General features: G+C 42.3%; 2 protein-coding genes across 10 annotated transcripts in view; one reads left to right on the forward strand and one right to left on the reverse strand.

Annotated features, from left to right (window-relative positions):
• Positions 1-466, reverse strand: part of Dis3 (DIS3 exosome endoribonuclease and 3''-5'' exoribonuclease) — a 33,638-nt gene extending 33,172 nt beyond the window's left edge. For 3 of the 6 annotated variants that reach the window (XR_013042570.1, XM_006978007.4, XM_006978008.4), the window contains exon 1: positions 239-466. Coding sequence is in view for 2 of the 6 variants with exons in the window: in XM_006978007.4 (XP_006978069.1) it covers positions 239-466 (228 nt within the window). In the remaining 4 variants the exon portion in view is untranslated. The other 3 variants (XR_013042571.1, XM_042285270.2, XM_042285271.2) reach the window with 3 other exon arrangements.
• Positions 467-619: 153 nt separating this feature from the next.
• The window catches only part of Pibf1 (progesterone immunomodulatory binding factor 1), a 188,013-nt gene continuing 170,566 nt past the window's right edge, over positions 620-18,066 (forward strand). For 3 of the 4 annotated variants that reach the window (XR_013042572.1, XR_013042573.1, XR_013042574.1), the window contains exons 1-5: positions 620-931; positions 1,641-1,914; positions 4,033-4,133; positions 6,113-6,311; positions 11,967-12,086. Coding sequence is in view for 1 of the 4 variants with exons in the window: in XM_006978006.4 (XP_006978068.1) it covers positions 1,663-1,914; positions 4,033-4,133; positions 6,113-6,311; positions 11,967-12,086 (672 nt within the window). In the remaining 3 variants the exon portion in view is untranslated. The remainder of the gene's footprint in view (positions 932-1,640; positions 1,915-4,032; positions 4,134-6,112; positions 6,312-11,966; positions 12,087-18,066) is intronic. The other variant, XM_006978006.4, reaches the window with a different exon arrangement.

Consider the following 18,066-nt stretch of genomic DNA (forward strand, 5'->3'; position numbering starts at 1 on the left):
CTAAAGCAGAAGAGACACCAGGAGTTAGCAAATTACCGTGTCTAAACCTACGACTCCAAGAACCGAAAAAAAAAGAAAAGCAAAGAAAAACAACGTCAGGGGAAAGTACCTCGGCCTGGATAACGGGAAGGGAGGGTGGCCACAGCAGGTGCCCCTCCATCCCAAGCCCCGCCTCCCTCCGGTTCCCGACCCTGCCACGCCCCCTCGTCACCACGCGGCCCGGCGCCGGGCCCCGTACCTGGTGCAGCAGCACGTTGGTGTCCGGCAGGAGGTAGTGCGGCCACGGGCAGAGGCTGCTCGCCTGGTCGCGGGGCTGCGACTCCAGGGCCGGGCCCGGGTGCGCCCCGTCGCAGGCCGCGCAGGCCGGGGCCCCGCAGCCGATGTCATCCCGCAGGTAGTGCTCGCGCACGATCTTCACCACGCCGCCCGCGCGGGTCTTCTTTAAGAACGTCTTGGACTTGAGCATCTTGTCCCCCCGCCGCGTAGAATCCGGACCCGGGCGGAACCCAGACGGCTACGGAACTCCAGCGGGAAACACGTCGGGTCGGACACCGCGGGGCCTCTTCTTCCCCCTCCCCGCCGCGAGCTGGGGAATGCTCACCTCTCGCGAGAAAACATCAAGTCGGACTTGGTTAATGTTAGCTGCCTGATGGTCGTCGCGATTGGGCGAGAGTCGATCGTTTCCGCCCGCCGCTGGGCGGGGCTCTCCTCCGGGACTCCAACTCCCAGCCTGCACCGCTTCGGACTGGCTTCCGGGGAGGGAGGGCCTGGGCACCTGCGCGCCCCGGCTTCTTCCGACTTCTTCAGGGGCAGGGCGCATGGTTGTCTTGGTGACCGCTCCCTAACGGTCTGGTGGCCCCGAGATACTCGTGGAGGGTTTGCAGCCTGAGCTGCTGACTGAAGACGCCTTTGGTTCCATCAAGTGTCCGAGGTGAGGCTGGTGTTAGCCTTGTATGCGGAATTACGGACGCTTCAAGCAGCTCCCAGGAATCTGTTCCCCTTTCTTTCACGCGTGGTGCAAAGATGCTAAAATGCATCAAGTGGAGACTTTGTAAATCTTAGCCAAAGAGGGAGAAGCTCGCCCCTGGTCCTTTGTAACCCGCGCGAGGATTTGTCTTTGATTTCACCTTTCTTCACCCTTTCCCCTTAAAAAGGATCCTTCCAGACTTAACTTCTGTGCAGTCTTATACCGACAAAGACAGAAGGCATTGTCTCCTTGAGTTTGTGGTTCTTGGTATTAATGGGCTTTATCCTTTCTCTTTTACACGGCTTTATTTTCCTGTTTCCTTCGAGTAAGATTCTTGCTCCACTGCCATGGGGGCACATTCCTTTAATCCCAGCACTTGGGAGGCAGAGGCAGGCGGATCTCTGTGAGTTTGAGGCCAGCCTGGTCTACAGAGCAAGGTCCAGGATAGCCAGAGCTACACAGAGAAACCCTGTATAGAAAAACCAAGAGGAAAAAAAAAAAGAATTTAATGATTCAATCTTTGATTTGAGAAGTAATTCGTGGTAGTGATCTGGCATAGATTTGAGATCGTTCAGTGCCTAATGGTCGAGGCAGTCTTTTGTATCTCATTAATGCACTATATGCTCGTAGTGGTTTTTTGATATATTTAAGGTTATTTCTTTTTACTCTACAGAAGATTGACCCAGAATAATAAAATGTCTCGAAAAATTGCCAAGGAGTCAAAAAAAGTAAACATCTCTAGTTCTCTGGAATCTGAAGATATTAGTTTAGAAACAACCATTCATACAGATGATGTTTCCTCATCAGAAGAACGAGAGGGTAAAGTCAGAATTACCAGGCAGTTAATTGAAAAAAAAGAAATACTTCATAATATTCAGTTACTGAAAATCGAGCTATCCCAAAAAAATATGATGATCGACAATTTGAAAATGGATTATCTTACAAAGGTAAGAACAAATGCAAATTTTATTTTACTTGCCTTGTTGTATTTAAAGTGAAGATAAATAAGAAGTTGGTATATAAGTCATGTGTGGTGGCACACACCTTTAATCCCAGTACTCTGGAACCAGAGGCAGGTGGATCTCTGCGTTCTAGGCTAGCCTGGTTTACATAGTGAGGTCCAGGACATCTAGGGCTATGTAAAGAGACACTATATCAAAAAAAAAGTATATGTAATCAGAACTTAAAGAATAACATTACTTTTCCAGTACTGACTTTTTATACTTTGCATATTAAAAATGGGTGTTTTAAATGTGAGTATGGATGGATTACTTTTGTAGGTTTACTTTTTAAAGTACAGCATTAGTGTAATATGTATTTTCATAGGAGTGATTTGTAGCCAAGTTTTGTGCTTCACCAAATGTGATATGACTGACTAGTTTGATAAGAAGAATCAAGATCATGATTGTATTGTTGAATCGGAATTGTTCTTTCTCTAGAAATCTGATTTCCTTGTTACCTTCCTACACAGTTACTATGTGTCCGAGAGTTGCTGTATCACAGAAGTCAGGCTTAAGTGACCACTGTCTTTAGCAAGTGTGTCATGTAGATAAGGATGGCCTGGTTCTTGTATTTCTGCCTTGTGTGCTTATTTAGTCCCAGGGTAGTTCATGGAATACCTGGTAGAGATTAACTAGCCCCAAGAAATAGTGAGCTATTACAAGACACATTTCTTTAGTGTTACTACTTGTGTGCCTAAGAAAATCATTTCCTCCTGACAGTGAACTAACTTGACTCTTGTTCTTAGCTCTTCCTGCATTAGCCTCTCTGTCCAGCACTGTTTCTTTTTGTTTCATTTGTACTTTCTCGTTAACTTGTTAGAAGAACAATTTTAGTTCAATGCTATGTATACTAAAATACTACAGTGGCCTTCTACTAGAAAAAAATGTATTTATTTTGGGCCAGTGACATGATTTGGTGGGTAAAGATGCTTACCATGCAAGCCTGGGACCATCTTGTGAAAAGAGAGCTAACTCCTGAAAGTTGCTCTGGCATGCACACACTTGCACACATACATAACTTGAGAATAAAAAGGAAGGGCTGGGGAAATGACTAGGCAGTTATAACACTTTTTACAGATGGCCTGGGTTCGAGTCCCAGAACCCACAGTTCCAGGGGATCCAGTGCTGTTTTCTGGCCAGTGAGGGAACCAGACACGAACATGGTACACATACATACACACAGGCAAAACATTCAAACACATAAAAATTCAGTAAGCCATAAAATAAAAGATTGATTTAAATTTTTATTGTTTATTTATTTTTAAGGTGCTAGGGATCAAACCCAGAGCTTTCAGCCTGCTTCACAAGTGCCCTGCCCACGAGGAAGCTAGAACAATTTCTTAGTGGTGCCTCTCTAGAAAAAGCAGAAAATACAGTTAGACTTGTCTGTTTTAAAGGAGACACAAGAAGGGAAAGGAAACAAGACAAACGGAGGACCAGTTTGTTATGTAGGGGTTTACAGAAAGCACAACGTACTGGAGAACTGGAAGATTTCTCTGGGCTAGAGCCGTGTCTTTTTCAGTTAGTTGCAGAGGAAGTTGTTGGCAATGGTCTCTTTAAGAGTACTCTGCTACAGTGTAGAAGTTTTTACAAAGACAGTTACTTGAAAGTGGTGAATATTTGTTAGCATATTTTAAGGGCAAGCTAAAGGGAAATGTGGAGGTTTGTGAAATTGATGGGGAACCCATAGTGGTCCAGGCAAGCATGTCACAAGAAACTCATTTTCCTTTTTACCCAGAAGCTACAGGGTGAGTGAGTTTAGCAGTTACTCATTTTGTTTTGGGTGTTTCTGACATCAGCCATGTGGCAGTAAATGGAAGGTGTGCCGCACTCAGACTAACTATTGACTACCAGTGTGAACAGAGTGCATCCATGAAGCTCTCCTCTGAGTGAGCTGTGCATGTGAATTAAGGACAAAGCCATCTCAATGATAGCCTGGCGCAAACATTTCTGAGACAGTAGCTTCAGCCCAGATTTTTTGAAGACTCTTACTCTGTTTCTTCTAAGTGTTTGTTGTTATGCTAACGGAAAGCTGAGTGTGTAAACTGTGTTCTCTCTGTTCAGATTGAAGAGCTGGAGGAAAAACTGAATGACGCCCTTCACCAGAAGCAGCTGCTAACTTTGAGATTAGACAATCAGTTGACTGTTCAAAAGAAAGATGCCAAGTAAGACATGTTTTCCACAAAAGCCTAACATCTATTTATCAACTAAAAGTCATTTTATTCTTGTTTATGCGTGCTGTTATGGGCTATAATAGGGAAATTTTAAGTTAGATTTGCTTATTATCCTCACATGCAGACCACCAAAGGTTGCTTTATAACAGTATACAAATGCACAGTTAAAATTAAACATTTATTCAACAAATACTGGCCCTGTAAGCAACCCATAAATTATATAAGGAGCTTTCTGAATTGACCACAACTTGGTATGTAGATCACCTTGTTCTTCCTTCACTTTTAAAACACTCTGCACTGTCACAGCTGTTTCGTATACTACTACCATGCCTGTGTATTTTCTCCAGGTAGATATATACCTTTAACAGTGAACTAAGCCTGGTGTAATGGCTCCCACCTTTAATCCCAACTCTCGGGAGGCAGAGGCAGGCTGATCTCTGTGAGTTCGAGGCCAGCCTGGTCTAGAGAACTAGTTCCAGAACATTCAGAGCTGCACAAGAAAACCATGTCTCAAAAAACAAAAAAAGGAGTTCAAGCTCGTCCTTGGCTACACAGTGCGTTGAAGGCCATGGCTAGTTGAGGCCTTGTCTCCAACAAACAGGCAAAGAAATGAAGTCAAAATTTATTGTTTACTCTCCAATGTACCTATGCCAATTATAACCATGTAATGTAATTTAAAGTGATATAAACAATGACGTTTTAGTGGAAAAATCTGTATTGTTTCTATAAAAACAAGAATAAGTTCATTGGAAACACTCAATGAAAGTGAAAAGCAAGGTTATAGAAATGGCCCAGCAGTTAAGAGCACTGACTGCTCTTCCAGAGGTCCTGAGTTCAATTCCCAGCACCCACATGGCAGCTCACAATCTAATGTACTCTCCTGGTGTGCAGGCATACATGCAGACAAAGCACCTGTATACACAAAAAATAAAGACATGGTAACTCACGCCTTTAATCCCAGCACTTGGAGAGGCAAAGGCAGGCGGATCTCTATGAGCCAAGTCTGCTCTACAGAGAGAGTTCCAGCCAGCTAGAGCTACATAGCAAGACTTGTCTGAAAATAACAAATAAATAAATAACAAGTCAACCGAGGCAAGATAGGTATAAAGACAAAGCAAAACCATCAATGAGGGGCGGTGGTGGTGCACGCCTTTAATCCCAGCACTCAGGAGGCAGAGCCAGGTAGATCTCTGAGAGGTCAGGGCCAGCCTGGGCTACAGAATGAGTTCCAGGAAAGGCACAAAGCTACACAGAGAAACCCTGTCTCAAAAAAAAAAAAAAAAAAAAAATCAGTGAACATTATCTTTCAGATTTCTGTTGGTGTCTTTTAAGGTCTCCGCTAGGACAGGGAAATGGCTCAGAGGTAAAGTGATTGCTGAAAGCCCTGAGTTTGAATTCCCAGTAAAAGCTGAGAGTGGTGGTATGTTCCCAGAACCCCATCCCAGCAAGGGTGACGACAAGTAGATCCCAGGAGCTCACGGGCCAGCCAGTCTAGGATGGTGACCTCTAGGTTCAGTGCATGCTCCTGTTTTTAAAAAGTAAGGTGAAGAAACAGCTGAGAAAGACATTCTGACATCAGCTTCTGGGCTCCACACTGCTGGGATGGGTCAGTGGTTGGCTTCGCTGCTTGAATGAATACTTTATGGGGTTCAGTGTTAACTGCATTAAAGAGATGTGTCTTGCAGTACCAAGATCAAAGAGAAATGGAAATTAATAACTAGAATCCAAAGCCAATATAGAGAAGTTAAGACTTTAGCAGATTATATGTATAATATTGTAATTTGAATTTTTGGTTACTACTTAAGAATGTTGGTCTCTAATAATTTGGGATTATACATTTACTAATCTGTATGGTTTAGTCACTTCATGTTTAGTTAGATAAATCCGCACTCATGATAGCCAAGAATACTATATGGAACTCACAAAAATCTCAGTGATTTTAAAGCTTGCCATGAATTCTCTCAATGTAGGAAATATCAAGAACTAATGAAACAAGAAATGGAAACTATTTTATTGAGACAGAAACAATTAGAAGAGACAAATTATCAGCTAAGAGAGAAAGCTGGAGATGTCCGTCGAAACCTGCGAGACTTGGAGCTGACAGAAGAGCAGTATGTGAAGCTGAAATCCTTTCCTGAGGACCAGCTCTCCATCCCTGAATATGTGTCTGTAAGTGTCCTGAGGACCAGCTCTCTATCCCTGAATATGTGTCTGTAAGTGTCCTGAGGACCAGCTCTCCATCCCTGAATATGTGTCTGTAAGTGTCCTGAGGACCAGCTCTCTATCCCTGAATATGTGTCTGTAAGTGTCCTGAGGACCAGCTCTCTGTCCCTGAATATGTGTCTGTAAGTGTCTGAGGACCAGCTCTCCATCCCTGAATATGTGTCTGTAAGTGTCTGAGGACCAGCTCTCCATCCCTGAATATGTGTCTGTAAGTGTCCTGAGGACCAGCTCTCCATTCCTGAATATGTGTCTGTAAGTGTCTTGTGTCATCTGTGCAAAACTCAAAAGCTGGCGGGAGTGGCTCATGCTGTAATCTCAATCCTTAGGACATGGGACAGGGGATCAGCTCCTACAGCTATGTAGTGAGTTAGAGGCCATCTTCTACAACAGGAGTCCTTGTTTCAACACACACACACACACACACACACACACACACACACACACAGGAAAAAAAAACATAAAGCTCCACCCATTCTCAGACTGAAAAGCACATTTATGTAGAGGCCTTCTTCATATATTTGTTTTTTATTTTTCTCTTTTAAGTTAACATGCAAAGTAGTGAGTTCCATTTCGATGCATATGTGACATTATGCATTGTTTTCTCTTGTCCTCTCCTGGAGTCTCCCCTACACTGCCTGGTTCCTTTTCTCCCCGTGAGAGGTCCCCTCCTCTGCTCTCCTTTACACATCATCAGGTCCCCTCTCTATTTCCTCATGACCCCTTTCCTGGGTTCAGAGATACACACGTTTCATTTTAAATTAGGTTCCACATAGGAGAGAAAACATAGTGTTTGTCTTGTGAGTCGGTCTGGATCAAGAAAGGAGGCAGGAGAAGGAGATGCATGAAGGATAAGCAAGCTTAAATAAAAGAAAGAAAAAGTGGAGGACTGTAAGAGGGGAAGAGAAATGAGGAAGAGGTTAGAAGAGAAAATAGATCTCTCAATTATGAAGAAGTTCAAAAACAAAGTCAGATAAGTGAAGAAGGGGATAGAAACAGAAAGGTACGAGCAGGTGCAATCAAAGTAACACAAAAATAAAGGGAGAGATGGAGAAACATGGGGGGAAAAGGAGAAAAAGAAAATATATGGCCTAATGAATAATATATGTAAACAAAATTAGATGTGTATTTGTAGACTATAAAAACAATTTTTAGTGCTGTAAAGTTAAAACTACTAAGAAGTGCACCAAAGGGGGGAAATCATAATAGTAAAAAAGATTAAAAACAAAAAGAAAGACAGAATAAAAACAAGAAGAATGAAGCATCAGAGCAGCTTCCTGCTGGGCCTCAGAAGTTGGAGATTGCCAGTTATATCCATGGAGACACGATTAGTTATTCATGTGGGCTCTAGGCTTCCCTGAGGCTTACGCTGTTTGGAATACTATACTGGACACTGTAGATGAATGGTCTTGTTAAATAAGAAACACAGAGCCAATACAGAGATGAAAGCCCAAGAGGTCAGAGCTAAAAACCTTACCCTTCACTGCTGCTGCTGTCCTCTTCAGCAAGAGAGCTACTTCCTGTCTGTCTGTCTTTTTTATAGACTTTCTATTCTACCTTCTCATTGGTTGTAAACCCAACCACATGACCTCCTCATCACTGCCTGTCTGTACAGACCTCCAGGTCTTCTTTGGTTGGTATTGAGATTAAAGGCGTGTGTCTCCAATGCTGACTGTATCCTTGAACACACAGAGATCCACCTAGCTCTGCCTCCCAAGAGCTGGGATTAAAGGCGTGCACCACCACTGCCCAGTTTCTACTATGGCTTGCTATTGCTCTGACCCCCAGACAACTTTATTTATTAACATGCAAATAAAATCACATTTCAGTACAATTAAAATATCATCATAGGACACATGTCAGGTGTCTCCTCCTTGACTGTGGTAGCGTTGTGGGCCATAGATCCTTGCTGGCCATACTGAACTTTGTAGTCTTTTGGTGTGGCCCGTGTTCTAGTTAGTTGGAGATGTCCCCCATGGGTGTTAGTAGTGTGGGAAGCATCCACAGCAGGTCTGTGTAGGAAGAGAACCTGTCTTAGGCCTTGCCTAACCTCTAGACTCTGATCCTGCTGGAAAGATGTAGCTATGGTAATCAGCTGGAACTTAAGCATTCTTGGGCTCTGTCTGTAGTAGGGAATGGGACATGGGTGGCTTCAGCAGTTGATTGATGCATCTGTTGCCATCAGGTCCAGGGCTGTTGACTCTAGGACTGTTCTTAGCTGAGGTAGGTCCTGGCCACTGAGGGCAGCACTGTATTTCTCTGTACACCTCTCTGCCTGAACCTAGCCTCCAGCTGCTTGTACTTTCCTCTGGTCAGCCTCCAGTCACCCTGCTGTCCACTGTTGCCTACCCCCTTGGGCTTTTCCTCACCCTGGTGTTGTGGCAGACCAAACTGAGACTCCCTGACCTGTGGTTGTTCCAAGGTCTTAGGCCCCTAGGGTAGTTCAGTTTGCAACAGTAGCTTCTGTCTCAAGATGACTGTTGCTTGCCCCCACTAAGTCACATGGAAAGACAACAATGAGATTTTCCTCCACTGCTGACCCACTCCTGTGGGAATAAGTGTCACACCAAAACTTTTAACCAGATTTGAGGTTCTTGGGGGCTCGGGCTTGTCCTAAGGGTTGAACTGCTGGCATTCATTTGGTGTACCTTTTGAAAGCCACTTTTGGTCACCCACCCTCTCCTAGATTCAGCTTGTATGTGTTATATATGTGTACTGTTGCATGTGCACATGGATGTGCATGTGTGTAGAGGCCAGAGGACAGCCTTGGGTGTTTCTCAGACATAGCTTTATTTTTATTCATTTACTCATTTATTTTTGAGACAGAGTCTCAATGGCCTGGAACTTGCCAATTAATTAGAATAGTGAACCCCAGGAATCTGCTTGCCCCACCCTCCCAGCACTGGGTACTAATCATGTGCCACCACACCTGGCTTTGTTATATGGGTTCTGGGTATTGAGCTCAAGTCCTCCTGCTTCTGGGAGACACTGACCAACCCTAGCCCCTCAGCTCACTTCCTACCAGTCCATGCTCCATCTTTTTTCTGTACTTTCAAGTGTTCCCTTATTTCCTTTGTGGATTCCTGAACCCTTTCTCTCTTTGGCATAGCCTTGTTTGTCTTCCTCTGACCCCCTCCTCTGGCTCATCCAGAGGCAAGTCAAACCTACCTCACCCCAAGGGTATTGCTTTGGAAACACCCAACGACCCTCATGAAAATGGAGAGTACCTTTAAGACCAAAATTTTAGTGACTCCATAGTCCATAAAATGAGTCACTGGTGGTTTTAATATTCTCTAAGGGGAAAACTATGAGGCTGAACCAGATTAGTTTGTTTTGTTTTGTTTGTTTGTTTGTTTTCTTCGAGACAGGGTTTCTCTGTGTAGCTTTGCACCTTTCCTGGAACTCACTTGGTAGCCCAGGCTGGCCTTGAACTCACAGAGATCCACCTGGCTCTGCCTCCTGAGTGCTGGGATTAAAGGCGTGCGCCACCACCCTGCCTGGGCTGAACCAGATTAGTATTATCTGGGACTAATTAGGAATTGTGGGTGAGAGTGGCGTTTTTATGGTTATTAGTGGGTAAAGATGGGGCAGAGTCTTGGTGATAGATTAGTTCAGAATCTAGTATTCCCCCCCCCCCTTTTTTTTTTTTTGTTTGGTTTTTCGAGACAAGGTTTCTCTGTGTAGCTTTGCACCTTTCCTGGAACTCACTCTGTAGCCCAGGCTGGCCTCGAACTCACAGAGATCCGCCTGCCTCTGCCTCCCAAGTGCTGGGATTAAAGGCATGTACCACCACCGGCCCGGCAAGAATCTAGTATTCCTAAACAAACTTGTACTTAGGCCTAATCTTTGGCGTGAGTCTCAAGTCAGTTTGGTATCAGGACCGCCTTTTGGCCTAAAGAATTTTTGTTTGTATGGGCATATCCATTCTATTTGCAATTTTTGAGATTAAACCTTAAGGAAACAATTTAGGCACAAGAAGGGTTGGGTATGATGTGCTTGTCTGAAGTCCCAGCTACTTAGAAGGCTGAGGCAGGAGGATCTCTTGAACCTAAGGGTTCACGGTGGCCAGCCTGAGCAGTATAGCAACGCTTTATCTAAAATAAAAATACAAACTTAGAGACACTCTCTATTTGCTTTAAAAGTCACAGTGTCATCGTCATCTATCAATGAGAATCGAATCAGACAGTCACTCTTAGTATCACTAGGAAAATACTTTTCGTTTTGTGAGTTCCATGAAAGGATTGAGGAGAGTGACAGGCCAAGGGCCAGGAGTCCCCAAAGCACACACTGACGGCTGCAGTTTGTGTTGGGGATGATTTTTACCTAAGAGCCTTCTTTTCCCCTTTTGTGAAACAGCTAAGACTATACATGTTTTTCTGTTGTAAAGATTCATGTGAGTGTCTAAAACATGTTCAATGCTTAGCACAGTGCTCACTGTGCTCCCTACTGTCTGCGGGCATGGGAGTTGTTCTTGGCTCTCAATGGGTTAAGGTTTCTGGATCAGTGACTTGAAAGAAAATCAGACATTAGCTGTCTGTCCAGGTTTTGATTGAACTGGGTCAGTTATAGTTTTTCTGACCAACACATACTGTCTAAAACAAATACTGTAAGTGCTGTCATTGAAAATTCATTCCTAGTACATATAAGTATACACATTTTGGGGTTTTAGTATTCTTTCACACTTTTGCATGAAATATTATTCTAACCGATTGATGTAGATTTCACTGCCTTAAGGACCAACCTTAGCACTTGGCCGCTTATTAGATAGGGTGTTTTTGCAATACACTCGTATGTTAAGGACTTTAGATTATATCCCTGTGTAGTAAGTAATCCTGAATTGTTCTCTCCTGACTTGTTGATGGCTTCTTAGGTTCTTAGAACCCTGTAGGTTGGAGTACTTGGGTGATGACAGGAAAATGAGGAATGGAGAGGTCTGAATTGAGTGGGAATAGTGATAGGAGAGGTACCTTCTGATTCACTCCCAGGTCCCCTAACACTGCAGGGGAAGCCACATTGTAGATTGTTGCCAAGAGCCTAGGATTAGAGCAAAGAGTAAAATGTATCTCTTCATCAAATTGAGATGTCAGTTGACAGAGCAGTGTATAAAATCCCTGCCTTCACAGAGCTTACCTTGCTCTAGAAGCTAACAAACACCAACGTAAAGGGTTTTATGTGGAATGTCGCCCAAGTGCTTCGAGAAAGCAAGCAGGGATGTAGAATAAGGAGGTCAGTTAACTTTGTAGGTTACTTTGTTATTATAAATTCAATTGGATTTATTACTGCTGTATCTGTGGAGAATGTATTCCCAGTCTGCTAGTATGAATCCTTGGTAGCATATTGTGTTTCCTGTATATGTATATCTGTGGTGAATTTTATAAGATATTGGCAACAGGGCTAACAAAAACAATTGTACTAACATACCTTAATAAAATTACTTGACAGATTTCTAAAATTTTCCAGATGCTATCTTTACCACAAATAAATGAGAGTGAGTAAACGGCTGAAAGTGAAAGCGGCCAGGGCAGCCTGCTGCGGGGCAAAGTGGCAGTGCCTGGTTCTCATTGGACTCAAGAGTACTCATTTGCCTTTGTTTGTTTTTTAAAGATTCGATTCTTTGAGCTTGTAAATCCACTAAGGAAGGAAATCTCTGACCTCCAAGTGAAGAAGAATGAACTGTCTGAAGAACTAAGTACGAACAAGGGCCAGCTGAAGCAGCTGACAGAGGTTGGTTTGATTTCTATTCCTCTTGGAAAGACATTGCAACTTTCTCACGAGAACTTGTCGATGTTTGTGGGAAGGAGCATGAAAGGGCTAGAAAACGAGCCTAGGGTGCTGACTACTGCAGCTCTTAGTGAGTCGTAAGGGAGAGACAATTGGAAGTCTTCATCTTAAAAATAGACACGATAAATATGCTTTTCACGTATAATCCACAGTATAGCATTTGTTGATGTAAGTCATTTTCATAATCAAATGCTTTTGAGATCACAAAACCAGCCATATCTAAATGTTCTTGTGCAAGAAATATGCACAAAGGTGTTTATAATTTCTCTAGCTTTAGTACATAAAATGTAGGCTAGATATGGATGCCAGTAGTAGGAAGAAAAAGAATATATTTGACTTTTTTTTTTTTACTAGAGACTCATACGTCTCCTGTGGCAGGACAGTCTTTACCAAAGTGTCAGGTTGGAACATTCTTGTTTATTCTGTGATCTTGACCAAGTCATTTAACGTTCCTTTTCAAATGAAGAAAAATAGTTTATCCTTTTTTTTCATTGGATCACCCATGTTTCTATTTGATAGTAAAATGTTATCTTCACCAAGTTTTGTACAAATATTTACGTGATGTCCTATTTCAAGGGCAGGTTTTTCAATGCTCTTACCCAGAAGTAAGTCGTTATATTTACTGTATATTTTCAGTACTGTACTTTGACACTTTGCATAGGAAGGAAGGGTCTGGCCCAGTCCCAGCCTGCTCTCTGTGTCCTGCAGAATAAGCTTGTGACATCTTCAGCAATCAGGTCTCTTACCATCTCGTCTGGTGGACAAGCAAGAGCAGCAGCAGTTGCCTAGAGTGTTTTGGTACTCTGTGGCCAGCTACTCACTAGGAGGTGACATTGGGATTGTTTAGGAACCAGTGGCTTCTGGATGCAGCTTTATCCATCCACACACATGGTGCCTGCAATCACGTCATTCTGTTGGTTTGGATTGTCTGATAACTTGATCCAGTATCAGTCTCCTTATGGCATTTTCTTATGTCATTAGATTTGTTGACCCTCCTCTCACTTCTCCTCCATCCCCCTGCACCATTCCCCTGTCCCGTAAATGTTTCTAACCTTGTACTCTTCCAGTTCCCTTTCTCCTTCCATAGCACCCCCACGGCCCCTCTCTACTCTCCTTGACTCTACACACACTCATTCCCATGTAAGTGCATGTATGTAAAAGTTAGGAGCTAGCATTTGCACATGAGAGAAAACACAAGGTATTGGTCTTTCTGTACATGAGTTCCCTCACTTAATAGTTTCCAGTTCCATTCATTTTCCTATAAATTTTATTATTTCATTTTCTCTTACAATATGAATAAAATTTCATTATGTACGTATTCCATGTTTGTATTATCTAGTCATCAGTTGATAGACATCTAAGCTGATTCCATTTCCTTGTTATTGTAAATAGCTCACTAATACACCTGTATGTGCAAGTATCTCTGTGGTGAGATATAGAGTAATTTTGGCATATGTTTAGGTAATGTGGAAGTTCTGTTTTTAGCTTTTTAAAAAACTTCCGCACTGATTTCCAAAGTGCTGCCCCAGTTTGCTCTACCACCAACAGTGAATATGGGTTCCCCTTCCTCTCCATCCTCATCAGCGTTGGATGCCAGTTGTTTTCTTCACGATGACCGTTCTAACTGGGTTATATAAGATGGACTCTCCAAGTACTTTTAATTTGTATTTCCAGGATTGCTATGGATGTTGAGCATTTAAAAAATACTTATTGTCTAATAATGGTAATTTTATTATTAAAACAAGATAATTTATATCTGTCCTCACTTGCTTTCTGTTGTGATAAACACTATGGCCTAAGCAACTTGGGGAGGAAAGGGTTTATTTCATCTTACACATTACAGTTCCTCATCTCAGGCAGCCAGGGCAGAAGCTCAGGTGAGAACCTGAAGGCAGGGACTGAAGCAGGAACTATGAGCAGTGCTAATTGCTGGTTTGCTCCGAGACTCAGAGTCGTCTAACGTTCTTATATAGGCCTAACCCACCTGATGAGAGATGGCATTGCACAGTAGACTGGAACCTCCTCTATCAATTAACAATCAAGAAAATGCCCCACACTGTGACACTCTGACCATGGCAACTCCTACAAGAAAAACATTTCATTGAGGTGGTGGTGGCTTACAGTTCAGAGGTTCAGTCCATTATCATCATGGTGGAGTAGCTGAGAGTCTTACTAGTAGGCAACAGGAAGTCGACTGAGGCACCGGGCAGTATCCTGCACATAGAAAACCTCAAAGCCTACCCCAACAGTGATACACTTTCTCCAACAAGGACATACCCACTCCAACAAAGCCACACCTCCTAATGCCACTCCCTGTGAGATTATGGGGGTCAGTTACATCAAACTACCACATGTGTCAGTTTGACAACCAAGATTAATTAGAATCTGAATTATGTGATTTTTAAACAAAAAGTTCAGACTAATATAAATAAAAATCAAGTGAGATTATCAACAGGTAAGGACTGGAGAAACTAGTACAATCTGTAAGGTAAGGTGTTAAGATCTGGGTTACTGAAGAGTCCCCTGGAGATGGTAGGTTACTGGGATTTAATTACCAATGAGAACTAGTCTTCAGCTCCTAGTTTATTAAAAATACTAAATGAAGTGGTTGGTTTCTCAGTTCGATGTTTCTGATTTGTTTCTTCTGTTGTGTGAAATGTTTTGATTTTGGTGCTTTGGTGGCATTTCATATTCTTCTCCTCTTTAGTATGTAGGATCTGTCTATCTGTCTGTATATCTATCCTTCCATCCATCCATCCATCCATCCATCCATCCATCCATCCATCCATGTATGCAATCAAAACACAGAATTTCCCATTAAATACAAATGTAATAGCAAATGTTTACTTTTCTAGAGATGGATCATTTAAAATTTCTTGATCACTACAAAAGTAAATGTTCCTTTTTACCTTTTTGAGACAATTCAGGAAAGAATTTCTTTTCTTTCTTTCAATTCAGGAAAGAAAACAAGCTTTTGCTCATCTATCGCAGGGGCTGAGCCCCCTGTAATGAAAAGACCGATTAGCAAAAGAAGAGCCCGAGAGGCTTGTTTAACATCAGTTTAATGGGACCCAGGCGCCTTCAGAAATGAAGGCTCATAGAACACTGCATTTGTGTGGACAGCCATGTGTAGGTAGTAGAGGACAAGGGCTGTGCTTTAACAGCAGTAGCCTGGGCAGAGGCTGGGAGGGGTGAGGGACCTGGCCAGGCCTGCTGGTCCAGATTCTCGGCTTCTCTTCCTGACATTCCTTCTCCTTAGATGTAGAGCCATACACTCCTGACACAGGCATCTTCAGAGGAGGAGAGGAGAAAGTCAGGCTTCCTGCTGAGGGTAGTAGGGTGGTGGTGAGGGCACTTTCCCTTTCCAGGGCCGGCTCCTAGCCAGAGGGTGCAAGGCAGAGATCTTATTCTAGTTTTCTTGAAAGGTGCCTTTCAGCTTCAAATACTCTGTATTCCTACGTATCCTACTCTAAGTTGCCATACAGCAGGCAAAGAAATGGTTTTGGTTTTGGGGGTTGTTTTATTATTATTATTATTATTATTATTATTATTATTATTATTATTATTATTATTATTATTTTGGTAGCAGACAACCTGAAAAATGCATCAGTGGAACCAGGAGCTCCACTGATGCTAAGTTTTTCTGTTTTTCTGAATTTGGCAAGTTTGAGGAAAAGGTAGTGCTGCTTGGTTCAACATGACTTTGCTAAATCTGGGGACAAGACTATGCTGTTAATGGCTGCAATCATAGTAAACTTACTGAGCTTTAGAAAGATGTGACCCAGAATATTCATTTTTATTTGAATGATCTCCTCATAAACAATACAGTAAATATTCAGTGCTCAACTTTCTCATACTTAACATTGGGTGTTTTAAAGGGAATGATGTGGATCTTATAAATGCCTAATTTGAAAATTCAATAAGATATGGATTTTGAGAAGTTTAATAGCTACATGGCCTTAGAATTTTAAGGTATGTCAATGGCGAACTTGAACTTAAGTTCATGTGTAATCTCAATGTTAATGGAGCGATGAGAGCAGAGCTAATTTAGGAGGTTAACAAATTGCCTGCCTGACTGGAGGCCCCAGGAACTGTAAACGCATAAACCGAGCCTTATCTGAGCTTATTAAATGAGTATGTGATGAGATTTCATTTAAGCCATATGTGTATAAAAAATACAGAATTAAATTCATAATTTTTTCAAAAAGCTAATGATAAGGTTCCAAATTTTTTACTAAATTTTGACACTTTTTTAAAAATTGTAGTAAAGATACATTTCACATTGACACAGCCATGCCAACCAACCATTTTGAAGTATTTGGTTGTACCTCCAGAATTTTCCTGTCTTGTAACACTGAAGTGTTGCTAGAGTTTTCCGCCTTGCCCACAGTCAGGACAAATCTTTGTCACCCGCCAGTCCCACAGTCGCTCAGACCCAACCAAGTAAAAACAGAGACTTATATTGCTTACAAACTGTGTGGCCGTGGCAGGCTTCTTGCTAACTGTGCTTATAGCTTAAATTAGTCCATTTCCATAAATCTATACCTTGCCACGTGGCTGGTGGCCCACCGGCATCTTCACATGCTGCTGGTCATGGCGGCATCTGGCCGTCAGTCCTTCTGCCTTCCTGTCCTTTTATTTCTCCTCTCTGTTAGTCCCGCCTATCCTTCCTGCCTAGCCACAGCCGATCAGGTTTTATTTATTGATCAATCAGAACAACTTGACATACAGACCATCCCCCAGCACAGCCAAGTGCAGACCATCTCAGACACCTGCACTCAGGCCCATGGTCCTAATCATCCTCTATGCGGACCTGCTGGGTAACGCCACAAAGAACCCAAGAAGGGCTCCCACAGGACATACAGAACATCCCACAGCACTGAAGCTCCAAACCCCTTAGACACTAATCCACCTTTGCTCTCCCTGTCCCTGAGAACCACTTTTCTACTTTGTTTCTGTGGTTTTGATTACTTTAGATACTGCGTGTGAATGGACTCAGGTAGCGCTGATATTTATTTCACTTGGTGTATAATCAGATTCATCCATGTTTTAATATAATTTCCTTTTTGAAGATCTTTAATAATATGTGCATCTGCCACATTTCTTTATTCATCTACAGTGGACATCTGGGTTGATTAAACTTCTTGACAATATTTGACAGACTTTTAAGAATTGTTATTTTGATTTCTGAGGGAATTGCTTTTCTCATTAGCAGTTGAAGGATAAGAACCAAAATATGAGAAAGAAAAAGATCTCAATGAAAATATAACTGTTCTCTAGAGAGAACTGTTAAGTCTAGTGTTATTAAATATTCAACAGTTTAATTTATTATATTGATGAGGAAAAACAAATTACGATTTCAAGCATTTGTCTGAGCGTGGAGTACCAAACAAGCAAGGCAAGTTGAGGGGCTGTTTCAGATTATGACTTGGAGGCTCTCCTTTTTTATGTAAGCTGTTAGTTTACATATCCAAATTAGCATGTGCAAAATTGACCACATTATTATAGAAAGGTGAAAATATATTATTAGCTGACTAATAGTATTTCATTGCTACAGTAAATACTTGATATAATCAAATTATAAGAGAAATGCTTTATTTTGACCCCCAGTTTTTTTGGGTTTCAGTCCATGGCTGGATGGCCCTGTTGTTAAGGGGCCTGGTTTAAGATTACACACTGTGGTTGGGAGTACATAACAGACTGAAACAGAGAGGGGAACAGCCAGATCTCACAGTCCCCTATGAGACTCTCACAAACCCCCTGGAGTCCTCTCATGAGAGAGACCCTTAAAGGTTCCCGTCACCTCCTAGTAGCAAACTCAAACCAGACTGTGCCTAATGCACGGTTCTTTGTGCACACTCACAATCCTAACAGTAACAATAATGTAAAAGGATTTTACAGTAAACACCAGTGTATATAGGAC

Source organism: Peromyscus maniculatus, chromosome 9 (genome assembly GCF_049852395.1).
Source record: "Peromyscus maniculatus bairdii isolate BWxNUB_F1_BW_parent chromosome 9, HU_Pman_BW_mat_3.1, whole genome shotgun sequence".
Classification (NCBI taxonomy): Eukaryota; Metazoa; Chordata; class Mammalia; order Rodentia; family Cricetidae; genus Peromyscus; species Peromyscus maniculatus.